Source organism: Pygocentrus nattereri, chromosome 17, assembly GCF_015220715.1.
Source record: "Pygocentrus nattereri isolate fPygNat1 chromosome 17, fPygNat1.pri, whole genome shotgun sequence".
Taxonomy (NCBI): domain Eukaryota; kingdom Metazoa; phylum Chordata; class Actinopteri; order Characiformes; family Serrasalmidae; genus Pygocentrus; species Pygocentrus nattereri.
The window spans coordinates 33,283,067-33,307,689 of record NC_051227.1 but is presented as its reverse complement, the minus strand read 5'-3'; the positions used below and the strand labels follow the sequence as shown (position 1 = coordinate 33,307,689).

Here is a 24,623-nt window from a genome sequence, read left to right as displayed (position 1 = left end):
GTCAATAGATAGAAATTATCTTTTCGTAGATTCTGGGAATGAAATCAACACCTCAAGAGCAGCTATAACAAGAAAGACAACAAACCTGACACCCAGTTTCTGCGCCAGCTGTCCAGTGGGTTTCACCACAATTTCAAACAAGGACGGGATTTTCTTCCCCGCATTACCACCACAAGGAGGTGGTGGACCCATGGGTGGTTGAGGTGGAACACCGGAGGTTGGTGATCCTGGGAAAGATGCTCCATCTGGACAAGGAGGAGGGGGACCAGGGCATGGCCCAGCTACAGGCCCAGAGCCAGGTCCAGGGCATGGAGGACCATTAGGAGGCACATTGCCTTGTATTGGCCCAGGCATCCCAAAGTCTCCTGGAGCAGAAGAATCAGTCGGGCCAGGCCTTGGGGGTGTAGGGAGGAGGCCGACACCAGGAGGGGGTTTAGGAAGGGGATTGATGCCTTGCTTTTTTAGCTCCTCCACTTCCTTCTCATCCTCAGCACCAGCCTCAGCATCCTCAGCCAGCATCTGTAATAATAGTAAATCTTTCAGACTGAGCAATGCAGGAGCAGGAAATAACACAGGTTGTGTATCTTAAAGAGGCTCACCTTGTCCAAGAGTTCTTGTGTGTCCTCTGTCAGAGGTTCGTGAGAGAACATACAGTCATCTCCATTCACACAATTGCCTGTAGTGTGAAACAGCTTACATGGGAAGTCGCGTTACTTAGAGTCAAGGAAGAACCTGCAGATCTAAGCTTACTACTTTCCTGCTACAGTCTTTAAAGTGAGACCAGAACCACAAGAGAAACTTACATATCACAAGAACAAAAAAGAGTTTGAGCTTCCAAGTTTGATTGATTAGGTCACGTGATTAAACAAACTGTAAAGGATATCATGCATGTAGGGACAATTTTCAGCCCGAGCACAGTAGCCAGTGATGTAGAACTTGCAGAGCTCTTTCTTCTTAGGCAACTCAATGTCATGACTGAAGTTGCAGTGCTCCCCCTGTCAGCAACATAAAAAAAAAAAAAAGAATATGCACAGTAGTTATCTTTACCACTAGAGAGTAAACATATTTACATTGATCTAGTACATGTGACTATGCTACATACTAGCAACTGCTTAAATATTTCAACATTTAACAAGTAAAGACTGATAAAAGAATGCTAAAATATCCTGCTTGCCAAGTGCTTCTGTTCTTACCCAGGTACAACGACCCTCAATGTAGTATTTGCAGATGGTCTTGGCCTTCCATTCCTTCCCCTCCTTCCCCTGCTTGTCCTGGTCATGCTTCCTTGGACCACCTCCTCCATCCTACAGGACACAGGATGCTCTTAAGCAAAAAGGCTATGGACTCTGTTTCCACCAGCAATACTATGAAAAATTCATGGCCTAGCCAGTGGCTCCCCATCTACAGGCCAGACCACCCACATTTACTATATTCCAGTTCTCAAAACATGCAGATCAGATAACAGGTATAAAACTAACTGACTTGAATGTGCTTGAGCTGAATAAAGGGCAAGAACGTCTTAACTGGCTGGGGTTACGGCTCTAATTAACACGATCTGTGATATACAAACAATTCTAGGAACGTTTAATAGCTAGATTAGCTGAGTAAGAACTGAAGCTGTGCTCTGTGTGAGAAACCTCTGGTTTACAGAACCATGTGCAGACTTTTCTTACCCCCATGTCCATATCTCCGTCGTTGTCTTCATCGTATCCTTGATCTCCTCCACGGCCCCTCCCTCGATTCCTACCTCTGCCCCGGTTCATGCCTCGACCCCCTTTACCCCTCCCACGACCTCGCAAACCTTTACAACCTGAGGAAAGAACCCACAATTAAAGAAATACGCTCATCAGATGTCTCTTAACAGTTTAACTATGCCGAGGTGAACTACCGTCTATGTTTAAAAACTCACCACGCCCTCTGTCCTTGGATTTCCTGTACTGGTTCAGTTCTTTTGAGTAATCATCATAATCATCATCCCCCATGTTATCATAGTCGTCGTCACCATACTATGAGATGCAATTGCAAAAAATATCAGTAAGTGTGTAGACTTGTTGAAGCAATTACCAGAGTCTGCAAACAAAAATTAAGCAAAAAACACTAATTAATCTTAAATAATTTGTGCATTGGAATTTACCTCCATATCATCTCCGTACATGCCATCCCCGTCATCATTCTCTCCCATCTTGCCTCTTCCTCTTCCTCGGCTTCCTCCTCTGCCCCCACGACCCCTCATCCCTCCTCTGCCACGGCCCCTCATATTCTTTATCCGGCCTTTACCACCTGTGCAAATGATGTTATATTAAAATGATAGATGTGTATAACAAATTGTCAGAGTTTTTCCAGGGTATATTTCTTCACTAGAGGTACCTCTTCCACGCTGGTTGCCCAATCCACCTCCACCCTCTTTGGCCTTGCGGTACTGATTAAGCTCCTTGGTGAAATCATCATAGTCATCATCACCCATGTCCTCGTCCTCCTCGCCCTCATAGTTCTCATCATCATACTCATCATAGCCACCATAGCCCTGTTTGTCCCTGCTTGACATGTAGCTGCCTTTCTTTCCCATTGGTCCTCCATGTCCCGAGGGAGAAGGAGGGTAGCCTCCATGAGACTGGAACACAGATTACAAATAATCCATGAGGCAAACAGGTAGGCAGATACAGCTAATCCACATCTGCAGATTGGCAAAATTACAATTAGTGAGATTAAATTATTGGAGAAATAAAGCATTCCACTCACTGTGGGTGGGTACTGAGGGCTGTATTCCCGATACTTTCGCTTCTCACTGGGACTATAGTCAGAATCATCACTGTAGTCTGAGTGATCATCACTGGAGGAGGCATGACGCTACACAACACAGATCAGCACAAATGAGTGATTATATCTGTGATGATCCTGACAAACTCTTTAAAAAATACCTTCAAACAAAAGGTATCACAGACAAACACACGCTTACCTTGTGTTTCGATTTCCGCTTCTTTTTGGACCGCCTTTTCTCCTTCTCTCGCTCTCTCTCCCTTTTTCTCTTCTTCTTGCGACGATGGGCCTTCTCATCATCTGAGGCACTTTCATGGCGCTCCTTGCTGCGTCGGGGCTTCTCTTCATGCTCCAGTCCCTCAGCACTGGGCACCTCCACCTCTCCTCCATCATCCTCAAGCTCTCCCTCCTCCAACTCTCCATCCTCTCGCCTGTTACACACACACAACTGGGGAATCACTAGACTGCAACATCAACCTAAAGCTTCTAGAACAAGAAGAGCAGTGGATAAGTGAAATATTGTCTTCACTGAGTGGAAATGCTGTATGTAGGACAAGTGTGCCCAATCATATCTCGTCCTAAACAAGCAAGAGCACACCTTCCACGTATTCAATCAAGTGGCCTCGGTTTCAACGGGTGGATCAGGTGTGCTCTTGCTTGGCTGGAATGAAAATATGCAGCCACACTAGCCCCTTTCAGATAAGATTGGGCAGCCCTGATGTAGGAAACACAAAAACGATCTAGTCTCTGAAAATGTATTTTGAAGAAAAGCATACTGGTAATTATTTAACTTTATTTTCAAGTAAACATTTCACATACGGTTATGCTCAAATGGTTTGCGATATTTAACAACTGTCATTTACAGACTTTTAGATTGACTGGATGTTTTCAGGGTACTGGCTTTGCAGTGCTAAGCAGTGATTATGTTGTACAGAGCAGGAACTGCCTTGAAGAAAACAGTCATAAGCATTACACTACTTACCTAACCATCATTTCTGTCAGGCCAATTAATTTAAAATAAGGCCCAGACACAGTGTAAGAGCAGTCACAAAGAGGCCACTCTACAGTGTCTAATTTGAAGAAGGAAAGCAAATGGGAGCACAATAAAAGGCAATGTAATGTTGCACTGACAAGGGCAGGCTTAACATTCCTGACCTCAGAAATGACTAACACATTCTTGCATTCAATACAAAATACAGCAAAAAAAAAAAACAAAAATTAACTTTAAGATAAGCCTTTTCAGTTTACAAGCTAGCACCAGACCAAAACAGGGTGTATTCAAAAGGGTATGCGATAGGTTTAACCAAAAGACCTGCTTATCTACTGATACGCTGGGTGATGCAATGCTGCAGTGTGGATGTGTTAAACGAGTGGCCCATATTATTCAATATAGGCCACTCATATTCCAACAATATTTGGTGAAGATGTGATATATACGGATTACCCCTTAATACAAGTGTACTAATATGAAATACAATGGGACAAATGCATACAGAATACATTTAATACAGCTTAGCCCTTCTACTTCAACAACTAAACCTCCCTAATCAATAGCAATTTGGTGTGAACAAGCCAGAGGCATATGTGGAATGTTTATGTCATTAGATACAAAAGTAAATAGCCATGTCTCAGCACTGAAACCCTGTAGGTCTATGGCTTAACCACATTATGTCCACTTTGCAAATCACCTAACGTTTAACTCACAGTTGATAAGGCACTCTGTGATCAGCTACCAGTGACGCAGTTCATAAAAACAGGCTGAGTAGTGTGCCGTCTTGTAGGCCCTGAAACCCTGTCAAACATTAATGCTGACCCAATATGGTTTTCTCAATTACTTGCTAACAACTACCCCTTAATAACAAACCCATACTATGGAAAACAACTAAATCAACACTTACTTTGGCAGCATGGACCATACAAACAAGGTAATTTAGTTCCAAATAATTCACTCCCACTAACCAGCTACCTCTGTTTCCTTTAGTAGAGCATAACATTTAATTACAAGCTGTGCACAACCACTAATTTTAGCATTCTTTTAAACTTTGGAGGCTCAGCCCATTTCTAAAAAGTCCTGAGACTTTTAAAATCTGTGAAAACACAAAACGTTACATCTATATATGATGAATAAAAATACTGAACTACATACTACAACTGCATTTAAAAATTACAAATCTCTTTCAAAACAAGCAAATCCAAAAAATCCAGCTGTCCCTATAATTACAATACTTGTTCTGCTGGGATGTCCCCTTGTTCCGTTTGCCTCACAGTTAATGCAAAAAGTCTCTCAGGACCTAAACTTCAATTTCAGTCATGACTCATTACTTACAAGATGACCAGTACCTAAAAAGAAATACTAAAATCAGACCCCCCAAAATCATTGTACACAGTTTGAATATACTGACATGCAATACAAATGAGTGATTACAATATTACTGTAAGATATATGAAGACAACTGGCCTCATCTGACCATGCTGTGAACAGTAAGTGACAAGAGAGCTGAGGAATCAGGTCACGCTCCCAAAAAAGCTATGAGGAATCTATTCAGGGCATCAGGAGGTATATCATAACTGAATGAAATGAACATACTCGATATTACTGCCCAAAAGCAGCAGAAATTAATGTTTTTTTTTTTTCTGGTATTTATCCTAGCTACAAAAGGGGTGACAAGTCCAGCACTGTGTGTAAGAACTTACTAGTTTTGGGAATCAGTGAAATTGTGAAACTGGTGTTTTAATTCACTTTTAGGACCTTGAATGCTTCTGAGACTTTGGGAAAGTGCTGAACCAAAAGGGTGTTTGTGAAAATACATGCTCTTTCTAAAGCCAGACTAAAAACGGTCTAACCTAGTAGGAGTAAAAACATAACAGTCTTTAAAATTTCAATTTAAAGACAGACAGACAGACAGATACACAGATAGATAGATGGATGAAAGACTATTCTAAAGTATTCCAAATACATAATCTTTTCCAAAGTACCATAACTAGATAAATTTTGATCACTTCAGTACTGGGAAACAGTAGGTGTTTACATCTTTCATGACTATGACCACTAGTTTGAATTGAGTGATTTATAGAGGGAATCTGTTACACTTCTAACAGTATAATGTAACGTTAACTGCTAAGCATTGACGTAAATAATAAGTATTAATAGTAATAATAATAGTAATAATAATAATAATAACACCTATATCTACGATTAGTAATAATCGTATTAGATAACACAAACATATCTGCGAACTGCTATAATCCGACATCGCATTAAGGCCTTTATTTAAAAAAAATAATAATAATAATAATAATAATGTGCACAACTCGTTTGCCAACTAACTCGTGAAAAGTTATTCAGCAATAGCTTTGTAAGTTTTCCAGCTCCTTTGCTCGAACATTAAGAGCTAACTGGTTACTGTAGCATTAGCTAAAGTTGGCCAGCTTCCACGAGAAAACAAAGCAACATGCGACCTAATTATAAACAAGCTAGCCAACGTGCAGGCCTAAAATCAGTATAACCGATAGCACGTTTATTAGATCGATGCTTGGTTAAGTGTAGTCGTTCACTCGTGAAAGTGGCTAAGATAGCTAACCTACAGCTATCGCCTGTTACGACCCCGTCACGTCTCGTGTTTGGTAAGTCATCAGCTAACGTTAGCTCACACCGACAGGGCCTTAGCTGCACCATGCTAACTCGGGCTAGCATACGTAGTTAGCTTACTTAGCAAAAACGGCGCCTCGTTACGGTTTTGTGCTCCTTTTTTCAGTCGCGCAGGAGTAACGAAACTCACAAGCAGCATTTTGCAAATAAGAGAAACACGCAAATAATAAAAATTAAAAAAAAAAAAAAAACTATCCGGCGAGGACTAACGGACTTGTTCGCTCTGCTCCTTTGGTTTTGTACTGAGGAAAGACTGAATTACATGAGCCATGTTCTTTGCCTAGTGGCCACTGAAATCCTTCGATGATGAAAGAGCTTCGAGCAGTGACTGCTTTTCTGAACTCTGGTGAGATTTCGGACCGTATCCCTGATTTTCGGCTAAATGAGCTTCCAGGCTGCGCTCTGTAGGTTAACGTTTCAAGATGGCGTTCGCTCGTTACCTCTGTACTTGTTTCCCAGAAAAAGTCGACTTTAATCCCTTTGAAAGAAAAAAAAAGCAAAAGAGTGCCCATGCTTTTTTGTGTTTAAAAAAAGCAAAGGATAAATAAATAGTTGGAGAGAAATATGATATTACTCGACCTTTCGTCAGTGAGAAGGCTGTTGTGTTCGTGGTTGGCTGTTGGGGAGTTTGGATGGACAGTCATGCTTTCCACAGCCATTTCCTCTAACGTACTACATTCAGTGCAAAAAATCGACTCAGGATTCAACTGGCTTATGCGTTACTTCACATTGATCTACTGCTTGATTGGTTTAAGGAAGAGTTTCAGTTCATAGCAGTTAATTCCCATGAACAGTTTAAAAGAGAAACATGCTGAAACGTTCCTGAAGTTCTCTCCGTCCTTACAGTTGCGTGGTGAAATGAAACTCATTCACTTAAAATGGCGACGCTTCTTCTCCGACGAGAAGAGGCGGAGTTAACTGAGTGACGTTGGCACGGAAATTGCCGAAAGCCCACGAACTGAAGGCGCCGAGGGCGGAGTCTTTAAGTGGAGCTCTTCTGTGTAAAGGGGTACGATGCGGATACCGAGGGCACAGGTTATTCGTTAACTGCGTTAGTTACTTCTGAGAAGAAAAGCACCGCGTGACGAAAGTTTGATGTTGCTCTCATTTTTACGCAGCCCCTGTATAAATAAAAAATAATGCTTGGCCACAACTTAGTAAGGCACGGGAACGACATAATTAAGTCGTGGCCACGCCTTAGTAAAGCGTGCGAACGAGATCCTAACGCGTGGTCACGACTTAGCAAGCCGTGATCTCTTTTCCACACCTTACTAAGTCATGGCCACGACTTAATCATCTCATTCCCATGCCTTACTAAGTCGTGGCCACACATTAGGATCTCGTTCCTATGCGTTAATAAGCCGTGGCTACACATTATTTTTTATTAATACAGGATGTCACCAGCAGGGCTCCGTACATTTTGACCTTTTGCCAATATAATTTAATACGAACTTTGCATAGACCTATCCTGGTATTATGGGCCCTTGAAGGCTAAAATGGAGATTACTACACTCTAAAAAAGATGGTTCTTCCAGGGTTCTCTTTAGAACATTTCCATGCTCAAGTGGTTCTTTGCATGGTGAAATTTTTCTTCACAGAGAGTGTGTTGTATATGTTTGTGTACTGAGCTTTTTGAAAGTGGTTCTATATAGCTATGCTATATCTATCGCTATAATGTCCATCTTGCAGCAATAAAAGAAGAGTTTTTTTGTGCAATATGTAACCATTTAAAAAAAACACATTCTCCATCAATCTGAAGAACCCCTTGACAATTCAAAGAACCATTTAAGCCAAGTAGAGCTCATGATTGCAACTAGAACCTGCCTCTTTGCTAAAGAACCCTTGTAGAACCATCTTTTTTAAGAGCGTAGGATATTTCCAGCAAACTGGGTAAGAGAAGTCAAAGTGGAAGACATACAGAGGCTTGTCTGTGTTACATGAGTTTACTATTAAAGATGTCATTGGCTTCCAGTAATTTAAAGTAGTTGAAATGTTGGCTACTCATACACAAGTAGTTAGAAACTGAATAAGAGATCTATGAAATTCCCCATTTAGAATATATTTAAATTGGATTGTGTCAAAACTTGAACATTCTTGAACTTGAACATCTGAACATTTACAAAACTCTCCCATGTCCGCTCGGGTTTTCTATGGGAGAAGCTAAATTGCCCCGAGGTGTGATTGTGTGTGATTGTATATCTCTGTGTGCCTGCCCTGTGATGGACTGGTGACCTGTCCAGTGTATTTCCTGCCTTCTGCTCAGTGACCAGTGGGACAGGCTCCAGCACCACCTGTGATGACTCAGGAGGATGAGCAGTTTAGATAATGTGTGTGTGTGTGTATGAGCAAGTCAAAATGGTAAGTTTTTTTTTCTTTCTTCATCATTTAAGCTCAGCAATGGCCCTGTGTACACTGTGCTCATCTCACGATGAGTGGACCAATAGAAATGCTCCAAACGTGCTTGAAATAAAATCTCTTTACATTGACTTACATTAAAAGTTAAGAACATTTTCCTCTCCTCCAAAGTTGTCCTCTCCTGCTGTAAAGTTACCATTTTAGACATGCTTGTTTTGCTTCGTACAACGATGACAAATATTAATAACATGCAATCTGTGTTAGTCACTGAAAAGGAGGCAGTGAATAAATGTTTAGGTTGACAGCAGAGAAAAGTTAGTGTCAAAGCAACGAGTAGTGAAAGTCTTTATGAAGACAACAGTGTGAAATGAAAATGGTGAAACATGAGACAGTCAAAGGAAATGGCAAAAGCAAGTAACTCGAGAACTGAGAAATGAGAAAGACATCACTTGTATCAAAGTCTAAGTGAAAAAACAGGACTTTTGGCAAATGAGCTGTTGGCCAATGACCTTACAGAGGACCTCACAGAGGATCCTACAGAGAAAAAATCAGCGCAGAAAAATTGATCTTGAACCTTTTTGTAACTTCAGTTACTGGTTGAGTAGTGAAAGATATTGCAGGCCAGTTTAGCTTTGAATCCAAAGATGCTGGTTCAGTTTGACGTGACTCAAAATGTTCAGTCCCTGTCTGACACGCTAGAGAAACTCCTTGATCCAGAGCCGGTTATAGCTGAGCTGCAAGATCCTGCGTTGATCTGTCAAATGATATCATATGTTCAGCTTGTTTATTCAAAGACAATATATTTATATGTGCTTTTAAATACATAAATAAAACACATTTTCTTCTTTTTTGTGAACCTATATGTTAGACAAAAAATACGAGTAGAAAAACGAAATGAAACTTCGGTAAACACCGTAACTGTAGGCCTAACGTTACTATTGTATGGGTTGTTTACACACGACGATTCAGGCTTTACTAGTAGTGATTATATTCATATAGTAAATTTCACGTTTTTATTAGTATAAATAACACTGATTTGTTCTAACGGATATGATGATACGATGTTAAACGCTGCAGATTTACAGCTAAAACAGTTTTTATGAAGAGTTTTTTTTTTCTCCACAGACGCTTGGCCGTCGCGTCATCAGTGTGCGCCCGTTTGAACGAGACTAAGCGGGACTTTTCCCGTTGAATGGAGGAGCATCGCGTCTGAAAGGTAGCGGGTTTGTACTGAACCGGTTCTGTGGTGGTCCGGACCTGCGCGGAGTGCTCTGAAATGATCGATATGATTGAAAAAGAAGACAACGTCATCAGCGAGGAGGAAGCGGCCCAGTATGACCGGCAGATTCGGCTCTGGGGTCTGGAGGCACAAAAGAGGTCCGTGCTTAGCTCCGGTAGCTAACCAGCTAAAATAACGGCTGGACCAAAATCGGCACGCTAATAAACCTCTCCCGCGATTATTTGCCGATTGTAGTGGTCAGCGTACACATTAAGAATGAACGCTTCAGTAATTTATGCAACCAGTTTTTTTCCCCTAAAGCTTTTGACGGTAAAGGGGACTTTCACCGAGTTTTCAAAATTCAGCCGTCAAGATGGAAACAAAAGTGGTTCGATATAAAATGGGGGAACTAATGCGCTGTGGAAGAGCTTACCGACTCCGATCTCCTCACAGTGGTGGTGATCGGAACCAGGGGTCGTAGTTTTCGTTTTACCTTGCTGTGCCCTGTGTGTATATCTCTGTTATAGGTGTATTTATATGAAATTGTATCTCAAACATTGTGGACAGTGTCTCACGCATCGTACAGTATATTCACAACCGTTTTCTGTAAATATATTTTAGCTTTTAGAGGCATCAGATAGCTGCTTTTGACATCTGCAACCTGTCACCACTATTGTGAACATTTCTGGCATGAAGTTTCTCTAGAATGGCGCAGAAAACCACGCTGAACGACTTTGTTTACATCTTAATTTTATTATTCAATCATTTTGGAAAAAAAAGTCTGGGGATTAAATTTTAAATAGGTTAACAGTCATAAGAAAGACTTTATGTTGCACATAGTTCAGACGCTGACTCACTTGCATTGTGTTTAAATGATAATTATAACATGATAATTGGTTCCATTTTGACGTAACATATGATTTTTAGTATTGCTTATAAATGTTCAAGTAGAGCTGGGCAATATGATGGTATTTATTGTTATGATAAATCACACATGTTTGATCAAAGAGAGCGTAATTAGTTCTGTTTAATTGGATTCAGTGCAGCACTGTGTGTGAAATATTAAATGCACGTAGTTGGATTCATACTTTTTGATAGAGTTTGTAAAATGTGGCTCTTCTTTTTCTGTTATAACTTATCAGATGTCATAAGTAAATCAGTATTGTGTCACATTGTGTATCATTAAAAAAACTTCCCAAATTATCGTTTCATTACATTTTGCCATATCGTCCAACTTTACGTTGAAATTCTGTTTGTCCTTCTCAGACTCAGGGGGTCTCGAGTACTTCTGGTTGGACTGAGAGGTCTGGGTGCTGAAGTGGCAAAAAACCTTATCCTGGCTGGAGTGAAAGGGCTCACTCTTCTGGATCATGAACAGGTGAGATATTCTGTACTAAAGAACACTGTATGACCAAAACTGTCCAGACAGCCCTTCTAATTAGCAAAGTCACTTACTTCAAAGTGCATCCTTTGCTGACACAGATGTTCACACATCATGTATAATGTCCGTAGAAAAGCGTTGTCAGTGGAATGGAGTGCTCTAGAGCAGCTGATTTTGACCTTAAAGTCACCATGCTCAATACCAAGCATTGGCTAGAGGGGTTTAAAGCCCCCTAATGTTGGCCTTTGGAGCTTTAGAACTGTGTTCTCTGAAGTGATGGAGCTTCATCCAATGCTTTTAGATGAATTGTAGTGATGTTTGTGATCCAGATCTAACCATCCAACATCAGGACCTGACCTCACCAATGCTCTTTTGGCTGAATACAATTAATGCTATTGTTCTTACAGCAATGTTTCAACATCAAAGTCATTTTATATAATGTATATGTGTATGTATGTGTGTGTGTATATATATATATATATATATATATATATATATATATATATATACACACACGTATATGTGTGTATATATATATATATATATATATATATATATATATATATATATATATATATATATATATATACAATATAAATACACACACACACACACATACATATATATATGTGTGTATGTGTGTATGTATGCATCAACTTTTGGTCATTTAGTGATTGAGTATGATATAGCAATCACAGCTATAATGATGTCTTTGTATACACCCAAGAAATTAGCACAATATCCTTGTTGCTCAATGTTTCAGGTTACCGAGGAGTCCAGAAGAGCTCAGTTCCTCATCCCAGTGGATGCAGATGGTCAAAATCAGGCTCAGGCTTCTCTAGAACGGGCCCAGTTCCTCAACCCAATGGTGGAAGTGAAGGCCGATACAGATCAAGTAGAGACCAAGTCTGATGACTTCTTTCTTCAGTTTGATGCAGTGAGTGCTGGATAGAGCTGCAGTTGTGTAGCTCATCAATTTATGTCAACTTAAATCAAAGCCCACAGAAAAACCTCTGCATTGTTTAATCTTCAGTAATTTATTACTTTTAATGTCTACAGTGGTAGTTTATCGCTGGTCTGGAGTGCTGGCTTTGTGCACAGTTTAGTGGTTTTCCTGCTCACACACCCTGATTCAACAAATTAATAACCAGGTTTAGTTGTAATATTCAACTGCACTGCACTGTACTATAGAAATGGTGTTTGTTGATTCAGAGTCAGTATATAATAATTACTAGTTCTGTAAAGTCACTGTCGTTCTTTCTGTCTTTGTGAGTCTTCATGTTTTGTGGTATAGTTGCACTTTGGTAAGAGGCTTATGCATGAAGGTTGAGACTTTAAGGCTCTGTAATGGAAGTTTAGGAAGTGGGCAAAATAAAATAGTTGATGTTTTGAGCTGTTAAAATCTCCAGTAATGTAATTTTAACCACAGACACCCTAATAATGTTTCTTAATGAGTGTTAAGATGCCCACAACGATCGGGATTTTGCCAGTTGTGTATCCAAATAACTGTCTGCACAGCAGGGTCCTATGAGAAACACATGATTGCAATCTGTTTATGCTCTGTGTCCAGTGACTGTACCTTTTGGAGCCAGTTAGTCACTAAATTAAAAAAAAATGTAGTCTTCATGTCATTATGTCTTTAAAAATGATTTGGGAGCTTTAGTTGAAGCACTTAGCTGCCTTAAAACAAAACATCCTTGCACGTCTGCCAACACATTCGTTTCCCACAGGTTTGTTTTTGCTGCAACGCTGTTTTGAAAAATTGCCTTACCCTCCACACCACACCAGAACAGTGCTCACTGGTTCATTAGTTTGCATGACAGTCTGTTCTTTGTCATGATAAGCTGCAAAATGACCGTAGGCAGAGGTTTACCTGTGAAGTTACCAAAATAGATTCTGACAAGACGTTTAGTTGTTTAAAATGAAGAAAGTTTTAACTAAAAATGGAAAGTAGAATGACTCATTCAGGAAGCTTATTTTTCCCCTGGTAGTAACACAAGTGCAGGGCTCTTTTTGGATATAGCGCAAAGTAAAAATTCTCAATTAATATATTTGTTTTCACTTTTAGGTGCAATGTGTGTCACTGTTCTCTTCATGACCACTAGATGGCATATTCATGCCATGTTATTGTTGTCCTCATTAAACGAGCCTTTGCTAATGGCAGTTCTTTCACCCACCATTATTTCCAATTTGCAAGATGTGCAGTTGACTGGAAATTCAAACAAATGGGAAAGTTAATGGTGTGTTGTTTGACATGGTAATATATGATAAGAGGAAAGTGCAGCGCCTTTAATAATTAATAGAGGAAAGCGAATATTTCTTAATATCAGTGTTAAACTGATCAGTGGGAACAATAAACAGCTCCCTTTTTAGGATCCCTAAGAGTATTGTCATTGTTTTGCTCAGAAATTGGAATAGAGCCAGTTTTTGTTTATGAGCAAATCTGTCAGCACTCACTGAATGTTCAAAACACAGACGAGCTGCCTCCCAGCCTATCTATATTTGCGAGCAGTCAGAAAGCTCCCAGTGGGAGTACCAGTGAGAGTTGAGAAGGCGGGGATGAGATGGAGTGCTAGGAGGGGGTCTAACCGAGACAGTTTCGCTCTTTTATCTCCCTTTAATGATGTTTCAGAAATATATGTAGGTAAGAAAAGAGGCTGGCATGCCTCCACACACATTCAGTGAGTGGTTAGCACAATACCCCACTACGCTGGCTGTGAGTGACAGCTATTACTCGAGGGGCAATTTGTCCATTATGAATGCAGCATATTAAATAGCTTAGCTTTTTGACTAGAAAAGAAAAAGAATGGCACTTCTTGCTCTTCATTTTAGGGTGGGCAGTTTGTGGAAAATCCTATCTAATCCTTGTTGTGGTGAGTGACAAGTACATGTCAAAGGCATTTTAATCCATGAAATTGTCTTATTTGCACTGTTAAAGAGCTCATATCATAGAGCTCCTAATTTCTTTTGACTTAAGAGTTTGAAGGTGATCTGTATACTTTGTTAACGTTTCAAAACATATGCCTTGGAAAACTAAGAAATTAGGCTGCTAAAACAGCCCATTTTGAATTCACGGTTTTTGTGATGTCACAAAAAAACAACACATTTACATGTATCTACCTCACCCATTCATAACAAATTGAGTGTTTCAGCCTGAGCTACTTTTTGAACGAGGGACAGTAAAGGGCAGCCATTCTGAACATTTACATCTGTCAGTCTTAAAGGCACAGGAACAGTTTATTTTTGAGATTTAAGAGATACGGAGGGCTTGGAAAATTGTCATGTAGAAATTAATTAGGGCTGTTTTAAGATGTAAAACCACACCTAGGGGAACCTAGGGGGATAACAAAAGATAGACAGGGGCCTTTTAAGTCTTCCAAAGATGCTGGTTGTGTTAATAAGGTTGTTTTAGCATGGCTTAATTTGATTTTTCTTGATAGCTGTTTTATTTGCCATATACAGTAAGAAAAGGTAGAAAACATTAATAGAGAAAATATGTCCAGAGTTTAGTCTACAGAGGCAGATAGTGATGAGGCAGTCGGTCCTTAAAGACCCTCGCTCATTTACTCCTCAGAAAGGGTTATCAATACTGAGTTTTTGATTACACAACCAACCATGTTTTGGAATCCGTGCAATTTCAGTGTCCTTAGTGCACTTCACTTATCAGTTAATGACTCCTGTGCTGATGTTCTAGCTGGAGAAGTAAACAACAATAGTTTGGCTGTAAACAACCTCCACTCAGAGCAGATAAATGATGATGCAGTGTGCTCTCACAGTAGCCACCCAGTGCCTCAACATGGCACTTTATGTGTAAATATCCAAAAAGTAAGTAAAGTAGTGGTCGCACTGTGCCAAGACGGTCTTATCACTGATCCAGAATGTGAGCCTGTAAGGGGTGGTGTCTTAGATAAGATGGACCAAGCCCTGTGGTCAGATATGCATAATTGCAAAAGCCCCTTTTCAGTAAAATATTGATGCACTGTGAAGGACACTGAGGTCTACTAGCTTTACTAGAGGCTATAAATATGGGTACTGCATCAAAAGGAGAGTTGTTTTTGACTATCTGAAACATGTTATCTAGTACAGTGGAGGAAATAATTATTTGATCCCTCGCTGATATTGTAAATTTGCTCACTGACAAAGAAATGAACAGTCTGTGACTTTTAATGGTAGGTTTATTTTAACAGTTAGAGATAGAATATCGAAAGGAAATCCAGAAAATCACATTATAGAAAATATCTAATTTTATTTGCATTATATTGAGTGGAATAAGTATTTGATCCCCTAGCAAAACAAGACTTGGTACGTGCTGGCAAAACCCTTGTTGGCTGCACAGAGATCAGACATTTTTGTAGTTGATGACCAGGTTTGCGCACGTATCTTTGCAGATCATCTCTAAATCCTTAAGGTTTCGAGGCTGTCCCTTGGCAACTCGAACCTTCAGATCACTCCACAGGTTTTCTATGGGATTAAGGTCTAGAGACTGGCTAGGCCACTCCATGACCTTAATGTGCTTCTTCTTGAGCCACTCCTTTGTTGCCTTGGCTGTATGTTTTGGGTCATTGTTATGCTGGAAGACCCATCCACGACCCATTTTCAGTGTCCTGGCGGAGGGAAGGAGGTTTTCACTTAGTATTTTACGGTACATGGCCCCGTCCATCCTCCCGTTGATGCGGTGGAGTTGTCCTGTGCCCTTAGCAGAGAAACACCCCCAAAGCATAATGTTTCAACCTCCATGCTTGACGGTGGGGATGGTGTTCTTGGGGTCATAGTCAGCATTTCTCTTCCTCCAGACACGGCGAGTTGAGTTGATGCCAAACAGCTCGATTTTTGGTCTCATCTGACCACAGCACCTTCTCCCAAGCACTCTCTGAATCATTCAGGTGTTCACTGGCAAACGTCAGACGGGCCTGCACATGCTACACATTGAGCAGGTGGACCTTGCGGGCACTTCAGGATTTTAATCCATTACGGCGTAGTGTGTTACCAATGGTTTCCTTGGTGACTGTGGACCCAGCTGCCTTGAGATCATTAACAAGCTCCTCCCGTATAGTTGTAGGCTGATTTCTCACCTTCCTCATGATCATTGAGACCCCACCAGGTGAGATCTTGCATGGAGCTCCAGACCGAGGTCAATTGGTGGTCATTTTGTGTTTCTTCCATTTTCGAACAATTGCACCAACAATTGTCTCCTTCTTACCCAGCTTCTTGCTTATGGTTTTGTAGGCCATTCCAGCCTTGTGCAGGTCTACAGTCTTATCCCTGACATCCTTAGACAGCTCTTTGGTCTTGCCCATGGTGGTGAGGTTGGAGTCTGATTGATTGATTGATTGATTCTGTGGACAGGTGAGTTTTATACAGGTGACAAGTTGAGATAGGTGTCTTTAATGCGGGTGACGAGTTGAAATTAGGAGTGTCTAACCGGTCTGTGGGAGCCATAACTCTTAATGGCTGGTAGGGGATCAAATACTTATTTCACTCAATGTAATGCAAATCAATTTATATATTTCCTATAAAGTGATTTTCTGGATTTTCTTTTCGATATTCTGTCTCTCCCTGTTAATATAAACCTACCATTAAAAGTTGTAGACTGTTCATTTCTTTGTCAGTGAGCAAACTTACAAAATTAGCGATGGATCAAATAATTATTTCCTCCGCTGTATGTATCCAGAAAAAGAGTGAACTCGAGCATCAATTGCTGAAGCTGATGAAGGATGAAGAGGTTTAGAGATCTCTAAATGTACCAAATTTCCTGAGGAGGCTAGTTTCACATTTCAGTGTAACCTGCTGGAAAGTTAAGTTTTGCAGGCTATGGTCTTGTTATAACCTGCTGTATTTTCTCATCATTCCTAGGTTTGTCTGACAGGGTGCTCTAGAGACCTCATGGTGCGTGTGGATCAGCTCTGTGCCTCCAAAAACATTAAAGTCTTCTGTGGGGACATCTTTGGTTACCATGGATACATGTTCTCTGACCTGGGCCAGGAGCATCATTATGTGGAGTAAGGGACTTTTTGCTGTTCTCTAATTAGTAATATCATATGAGGTGGTACTGATGTCCTTTTCTTTTCCTCAGAGAGAAAGCAAAGGTGGTAAAACCATCAGAGCAGGCTAATGATGGTCCTGAAGTGAAGAAGCCCAAAATTGATCTTAATGAGACCACCATGGTGAAAAAGGTGTGTGTGTGTGTAGTTTTTGTCTTTCATGATCTCTGATTGTTTAACATGGGTTGTAATTGTATCATTCTCTGCTAAACCCTGTTCTCTTTTATGAGAAGACGGCCAGTTTCTGCTCTCTCAAAGAGGCTTTGGAGATAGACTGGACAAGTGATGATTCCAAAGCCCGTCTGAAACGCACCCCTCCAGAGTACTTTTTACTGCAAGGTACCCAAAATCCATATGTCCACAAGTCAGAATCCTGAAACATCCTTCACAATTTGCACGTTTTTGTGTAGAGATGGTGCAACACTTTTCCCAGTACCAGTATTGAGACCTTAATTATCAGCTGATGCAATCTGGTATTGAACACTTGATTACTACTTAGCTCTAAAATGAGATATTTTTAGTTGAAACCCTTCACAAAATATGAGCATCTAGAATTCTCAGCTAACGTCATATCACACAGCGAGCTTGTACTAATTCAGGATTGAACCAAATTCACTCTCTCTCCAATATAAAATCCAGCATCGTCTGCTCATGTTGGTCCAGTGCTGATAGAGATCGATATTGATATGCCATCTCTTTTTTTTGGTTGTGTGTAGTTCAGATGATCCTGCTAACAGATTGAGAATAGCCTTTTTAAAATGCAGTATTTTGCATGTGAAATTAGTTCCTTGTCTAATTATAGAAATCGTTGCAGTACTGCTTAGTCTATAGTTCTGTTCCACTGCCAAGCTGCGACTGCTCTAAAGTCTTTTTACATGAGCTCACCTGCCATCCTCATAGAGGACAGCTCATTTTCCATCACAGGCTGTCCATGGCCAGTCATGTGCAGTGACTTTCAAACCGAAAACACGCTGCCTCCGCCTCCATAAAAACAGTTTCAAATGCTCCAGCGGCCCCTCCTTCATATATAGTAGTGAACCAATGGAAACAAAAACACGTCCTATTTGTGTGTTGAAGCATTTAAAGGTTAGCGGGTACATTAGAGTACTTATAAATGGCATGTGACGGCTGAGGTGCTTTTGAGGAAGGGCTGTTTCCTCTGTCTCGCCTCACTGATTTTTCTGAGGTTATGTCACCCCACTGATGGGTTTAGCTAGACAGATATTGTGTCACTGATTTGAATCTTTCCTCAACCTCAAGCCGACACAGTATTTTATTTTTTTCATCATGTTTCAGTTGAGCCTGAAAGTTCCGAGTTTCTAAATATATGACCCTTAATTTGCCTAGGTTTAATTTTTATTGTGACACTTTCAAAGCTGAAGGAAATGTAGCTAATAATACTTTTTAATGGAACCCTTTTAGGCTTGAGTAATGAGAAAAAGGGTGGGATGGAAGAGGTCTGTGCACAGTACTGTGCTTAATTTCCAGTCAAAACAGCCATTAAGTATGGCTGAAAGATTAATAGTTTTTATACCGAAATCGCAGTTTGAAAGAGTGTGATTTTCAAACTGCTATATCTGGCATTTTAATTTTATATATACATTTAATTATATATGCAAGGGAAAAAGCAGAAAAATAACACAGATGCCTCAACAGCTAAATATACAATATTTCTTTGTATTTAGTGTGTACACACTTTATTACAACTTCCAATTCTTTTCAGGAGGCTAGCTTCCAATTTTTCAACGAAATCTGCAAGACGGGTTATTTTTCCACAGTTTAGTCTTAGAAGTTGGTTGCTTACAATCCCAAGTAATCCCAAACACATTCAGTGATGTTGGGGTCTGGGCTCTGGTGTGGTCTGTCCATTGTTCTGAGGGCCCCAGCAGCTTCTTTGTTTTAAAAAAAAAAAAAAATGTATTATGGGCTGATACTCAAGGTTTCAACATTAGTATTGGTGCCATGATCTCTAGTTAGAAGTTTCATGTCAGCTTTGGAGGTTGTAGCTTTTAAAGATTAAGGCGCAGTATATGTTGTAAAAATGCTCTTTATAAAGGGGAAGGTGGAATTGAGAACTGATCAGTATCCTCAAAACAGTAATGACTTCATGTGTTTATTTTGGTGTAGTCATTAGTCACTTGCCATGTGTAGTGGCTGTAGCTTGAAATTTAAAGTAGTAATGAGCAGAGATTAAATAAAATGTGACTATAGGTAAAGAAATGAGTATAAATGTCAGTTCTGCCTTATGCTTGACCTTAACATTAATTTCTGTACCTAATTTGGTGTATTTACTGACCCCATCACAAGGGGGAAAAGAATATTAACTTTAACATAATGTGGCTTAAGTTAGTTTGGTTGATGGGTCTGTAACTATAAAACTGCAATTAGTGAAGTTCTGTTTTAGTAATATATGGGAACAATCCGTTTTGATTGACTGGTGGGAATAAAACGATCAGAGAGGTAGTGCTATCTCAAAATGTCAGTGTAAAGCTGTACCGTTACTCTGCATTGAGACTGCTCTTGGTGATATGGAAAGAGTAGTGTTTTCCTAGAAGAAATAGTGAAGTAAGAACACAAAATAACTTTTCCTTAATGTATCGTGGTGTTTGTGGCTGTCTTTATGACTGGTGGAAACTCAAGAGTGCCCTAGTTCATGGTATGTGTGGTTGAGTGGGCGGTCAGAAAGTTAGTTTCAGTGCTTGGTAATGTTGCCCAATGTAGCTTCACTTAGTATCTGTCAAATATCAAGTGAATCATTGTACTTCAGTTCTCTCAGTACTTATACATGTGCTCCTTTTTCTCTTTCTCCTCCAACAGTGCTGCTTAAATTCCGTACAGATAAAGGTCGCAATCCTGACCCATGCAGCTTTGCTGAGGACTCGCTCCTGCTCCTACAGATCCGTGATGATGTTCTGGAGGCTATGGGAGTAAATCCAGAGCTGCTGCCGGACAGCTTTGTCAGGTCCTAACACAGTCTCTGTCCTGCAGCATCTCATGGGTGTCTATGTCACCAACATAATCTCACTGCAGGTTTTGTCTTTACAGCTACTGCTTTTCAGAGATGGCTCCAGTGTGTGCTGTGGTGGGAGGAGTACTTGGTCAGGAGATAGTCAAGGTACAGTCCCAGTAGCTTTCTTCAACAGTTTTCACATTCAATCTGTTAATTGTTCTTCAATTTATGTATTCAATAATTTTATTAATGTATTTATGCATTGTTAATTGTTTATTAAACAGAAATGCCCTTCTGGGACTGTTTTCCTATTTTTGGTGGGTCCTAGAACCAATAATTAGTTTTAACAAGAGAAAGGTACAAACACTATCAAATTAAAAATGACAGAAAAAAATCTATATACACCATACCAAATTGCTAATAGGGGAAAAAACAAGGGGAGCCCTAAGCAGTTGAACTTTGTATTATTGTAATAGACTGGAATGGACTAGTCCACTGACTTGTCGACTGAACTTGGTGTTTCCCAAACTCTGGGAGTTTTCTGGGTTGTGGCAATAAACACAGGTGATGCACCAGCAGTTGCTCTAGGTTTGCTATCGAACTGTCTAACATTCTAACAAAAAAAAAAAGGAAAACAATAGTAAAGCAATTCATAAGCATATAATGCAATTAATACAAATACTAATGCAAATAATACTAATATGAGATGAAAAATTCCACAGTACAATATTAGAGGAATTAATAAGCATGTAATACAAAACATATTAACAAAAAAAATTAAAATTATACTGAAATAAGATTAAAAGATTACAATGAAGGGACTTTTAGGATGGGCGTAATATGGGCTCTGTTTTTGGAGACCACATGCAGCGGCATTTTGAATTAGTAATTTATTAATGTTTGTTTTAGACTACTGCTCGTGTCTGCCTCTTTTTGGAGGTTGCTTTCAAACACAAAGTTATAAACTAACTAGTATAACACAATATTTTTTTATCGCTTTGATTTTTTTATAGATTTGATTAGACCGTTTTTTCCCCCATTGATTTCTTGTTTAGCAACTACAAAAAAAAAAAAAACATTCAACAGCCATTTCCATTATAACACTTTGGGATGGCAGAAATTTCATGTTGTAAAGGACAAACGTTAATTGAGTGCTCTAGAAATATTCGAGCACTCACAGTATTCAGGCTAAATCTATACCTTTCTGCTACATAAGAAGTGTCTTAACATTCAACTGATTGCTAAATGTTGAGAAATCAAGCAGAAGGACTCCTATATTTACAAGTCTACAATGTCTACAGTGCAAATGTAGACATTCAATTTACTATTTAAAACAAACAGTGAACTTGCACATGTCTGAGATGATGATGGTAAAATTGTGGTAAATCAAACTGATCTGCCATAAATGTATTTGTTTTGTTTTAATCCAAAACTTTATCTCAAAACTATTTTTGTAACAGTGTCTCGGGCAATAGGCAATGCATTAGTAACCTTTTCATGTAGTAGTTTTCTGTGAGATAGCTTTTAGATGCATTAAATGCTTCTGACATCTAGTTGAACCTCCACCACTGTAGTTCTGACTTTTTGTGTAATAAGTAGTGAAATTCCCCTTTGAAAGGTTTGTTTTTCATGTTTTAACTATATGATAAAGTTTTTAATGTTCTTTTTCCAGATTGCTGTCTTACATGTATTGGTAACCTCATATTTTAAATTGGAATGCATTAATGGCAACATTTACATGGGGATTTGGCATTTGGATATCAGTAGAATGAACAAGACACTGATTTGAAAAAGGTTTGGAAAGCAGAAGGACCATTGTGAGTTAACACTTTTTATTGCCTATATTTATTAAAACAAACAGCATGCCCCATTAGCAAACCCATCTTTCATGCTGCAATTTTCCATGAAATCCTTCTCCTCTATACAGTGGAACTTTGATGAACCGTGGAAGTGGCTTTTCTGATAAGGGTCTGTCTGAACCATATGGCAGCTGCCTTCCTCCTTGGAATCTGGGGCATATCCAAGCGTTTTAGCTGCCGACACTTTTTAAATGCCAGACTTGAAGAGGTAAAATTCCGGTCACTGATGAAATTCAGTGTCGACTCTCAGAAATCTTGGCACAAAGTACATTTGTATCGAAATAGCCTGTGGAACCACACCTAGTAAGTAAACCATGGCCAGGTATTTGGGTACATTGGTCATGTTTGAGGCTGTGGCAGCTATAGATGTAGGTCATGTTTACATAGAAGGCTGTAGAAATATTGAGTAAGCTCAGCGACGTTGACCATAGGTCTAGGCACCTGATAAAGGGTGACCTCATCGTAAAGACTGGGACGTGCAGAAGGCTGGTGGAGGGTATGTGGTGGCTCCACTGGTGGCTGCGCAGGCCTTAGACCCACATGGTGGTGGAGTGAAGCCAGGCTGTCTCGCCATCTCATTGCATGATGAAACATGCTGCAACTCGCACATGGCCCTCTGCTCCTCACTGTCCCTCAGCCATCAGCCGAAAAACACCACAACAAAGAAAACCACCAATGAGTTCAATTACATAGGCTAATGTTTGAAGGGCCAAGTGATTATTGAAAAATAACAGCTGTGTCGCATTGATTCTAATGAGTTCTCGTCTCTTTGTCTGGTTGTGTATTTAAATAAAAACAGGCGCTGTCCCAGAGAGATGCCCCACACAGGAACTTCTTCTTCTTTGATGGTCTGAAGGGCAGTGGGGTGGTGGATTACTTTGGAGCCAAATAACCATAAAGACCAAGAGACAGGTTTTTGAGATGCAGGCACTCAGCCCCTCCAAAGCACCATGGGAAACGGAGTCCTTTTTACTGCTACAAGGAGCAAAAAATGTTGGCTTTTTTGGACTTTTGAAGCAGTTAGCAATCCTTTGCTGCCAGAAGGAAGCTTGGGCAACTTGTCAGTTTTTTGTTCATGTACACGTCAGACACTCACTTTGTTTCTGTCTACAGTTGTGACTAGATGGTCAATAAGTTGCATGGAAACATTTTTGCTTTTACATTTTGTAATTAAAAGATAAAAAAAAAAACAATTGTTTTGGCAATAAATGTGAAATGAAGAGGGCAAAGTTTAGGGCAAAGTTTAGGAAGCTGCTATCTCTCCTGCATACTAGTACGTAAATAGTTTATTCCATGGGGGGGAATTGTGGATGGCATGTCACGGAAGCCAATGGGGAGAAAAAAACGTAAAGCCTAAGGGATTTTCATCAGGTTGTTTGTATGAAGAAGACTTGGTTGGTAACTCGTTCATGACCTTGCCTGAGGTATATGCAATGACGTAGATTGGCCCAGCATGCATGGTGACTCATAAGGGAACCAAGAAAAATATTAATGTCTTGATTGGGAAGCTTTTGTTCAGCTGGTGGATCCCGCCTGTCCAGTCAGACTTGCAGGAATTCCAAACGCTGCAAGTTATGTGCTGGTGTACATGAGACGAGTACATCTTTTATTACGTTGTTTTGAATAATAAGCTTAAGACATTATGATATCTGAATTGCTAGAATCTGTCAGAGATATGCAAAGTGAGTACGTTAGTAGACGGAAATTAGTTTTTGAGTGCCTGTAAGGATGTTAGACTATCAACCAGACTAGCGTTTACTCTTCCCAGCTTTAGAAATCTTGTTAGACCGGCTAGACAGGTGCCAAGGGGGTGTGACCCTAGACACAACTGTTTCTCTCAGGTCGAGACACTTGAGGGAAATGCTGGCAGAGGTAGCACAGACAGCGGAAAACAAACTGTTTAATGTTGCAGGGTCAACTGTTTTACTCCACCTAGAGATATTTTGGCTGGAGCAGGGCTGCTGAAAGCAGGCCCATGAGGACTTTTAATTTGGCCTGCCAGAAAGCTACCCTAACCCCAACCCCCATTCTGTGAAAGAACAAACATATTTTTAAACTATCATGATCTGAGGTGGGTAGAGTAGCCAAAACCCATACTCAAGTAAAAGTATTGTTTATGTAAAATTATAGTGAAAGTAAAAGTACCTTTCTAAAAACAACTTGAGTATATTACAATAATGTCAGATCAAAGAAATCCTTCCAAAGAAAGTCCTTCTCGGTTCTTGCCAGATGAACTGCAATTAAACTATTGCTCTCTCTTTCTCTCTCCGATGTACTGTTTGTCTAAAATAAAATGCTAAACCTCAAATGTAAGAGATGAGATGTGACCAATCAGAACCAGTCCTTCACAACCAGTACTGATGTGGTCATCGACATGACAAAAGTAATTAAACGTTAATGACTAAAATGCAA

At 39.9% G+C, this 24,623-nt stretch overlaps 2 protein-coding genes across 6 annotated transcripts in view; one reads left to right on the top strand and one right to left on the bottom strand.

The window, feature by feature from the left end:
- The window catches only part of zc3h4 (zinc finger CCCH-type containing 4), a 12,757-nt gene extending 5,478 nt beyond the window's left edge, over positions 1-7,279 (bottom strand). Inside the window, exons 1-11 of the mRNA XM_017694831.2 lie at positions 6,986-7,279; positions 2,957-3,188; positions 2,740-2,847; positions 2,368-2,611; positions 2,135-2,280; positions 1,910-2,006; positions 1,674-1,810; positions 1,194-1,304; positions 884-995; positions 600-709; positions 86-519 (exon numbers count right to left, since the gene is read on the bottom strand). Of these exons, the coding sequence (XP_017550320.1) occupies positions 86-519; positions 600-709; positions 884-995; positions 1,194-1,304; positions 1,674-1,810; positions 1,910-2,006; positions 2,135-2,280; positions 2,368-2,611; positions 2,740-2,847; positions 2,957-3,188; positions 6,986-7,065 (1,811 nt within the window). The 5' untranslated portion in view covers positions 7,066-7,279. The remainder of the gene's footprint in view (positions 1-85; positions 520-599; positions 710-883; positions 996-1,193; positions 1,305-1,673; positions 1,811-1,909; positions 2,007-2,134; positions 2,281-2,367; positions 2,612-2,739; positions 2,848-2,956; positions 3,189-6,985) is intronic.
- Positions 6,216-24,623, top strand: sae1 (SUMO1 activating enzyme subunit 1). 5 transcript variants are annotated; one of them, XM_017694835.2, is made up of 10 exons: positions 6,216-6,381; positions 9,887-10,138; positions 11,247-11,358; positions 12,125-12,298; positions 17,215-17,360; positions 17,435-17,534; positions 17,636-17,741; positions 20,220-20,364; positions 20,448-20,517; positions 23,011-24,623. In XM_017694835.2, the coding sequence occupies exons 2-10, from the start codon at positions 10,038-10,040 to the stop codon at positions 23,101-23,103; spliced, it is 1,047 nt and encodes a 348-aa protein (XP_017550324.1). In that variant the 5' UTR covers positions 6,216-6,381; positions 9,887-10,037; the 3' UTR covers positions 23,104-24,623. The 5 variants fall into 5 exon arrangements, with proteins under 5 accessions (XP_017550324.1, XP_017550322.1, XP_017550325.1 ...); XM_017694833.2 differs by having other exon boundaries at positions 8,670-10,138; XM_017694836.2 differs by having other exon boundaries at positions 6,216-6,752.

Bases quoted from the DNA above. Each gene is read 5' to 3' on its own strand.
- sae1 (XM_017694835.2), top strand. From the start codon at position 10,038: ATGATCGATATGATTGAAAAAGAAGACAACGTCATCAGCGAGGAGGAA. The intron at 12,299-17,214 runs GTGAGTGCTGGA...CATCATTCCTAG, and splicing joins TCTTTCTTCAGTTTGATGCA to GTTTGTCTGACAGGGTGCTC. The intron at 17,742-20,219 runs GTACCCAAAATC...CTCCTCCAACAG, and splicing joins AGAGTACTTTTTACTGCAAG to TGCTGCTTAAATTCCGTACA.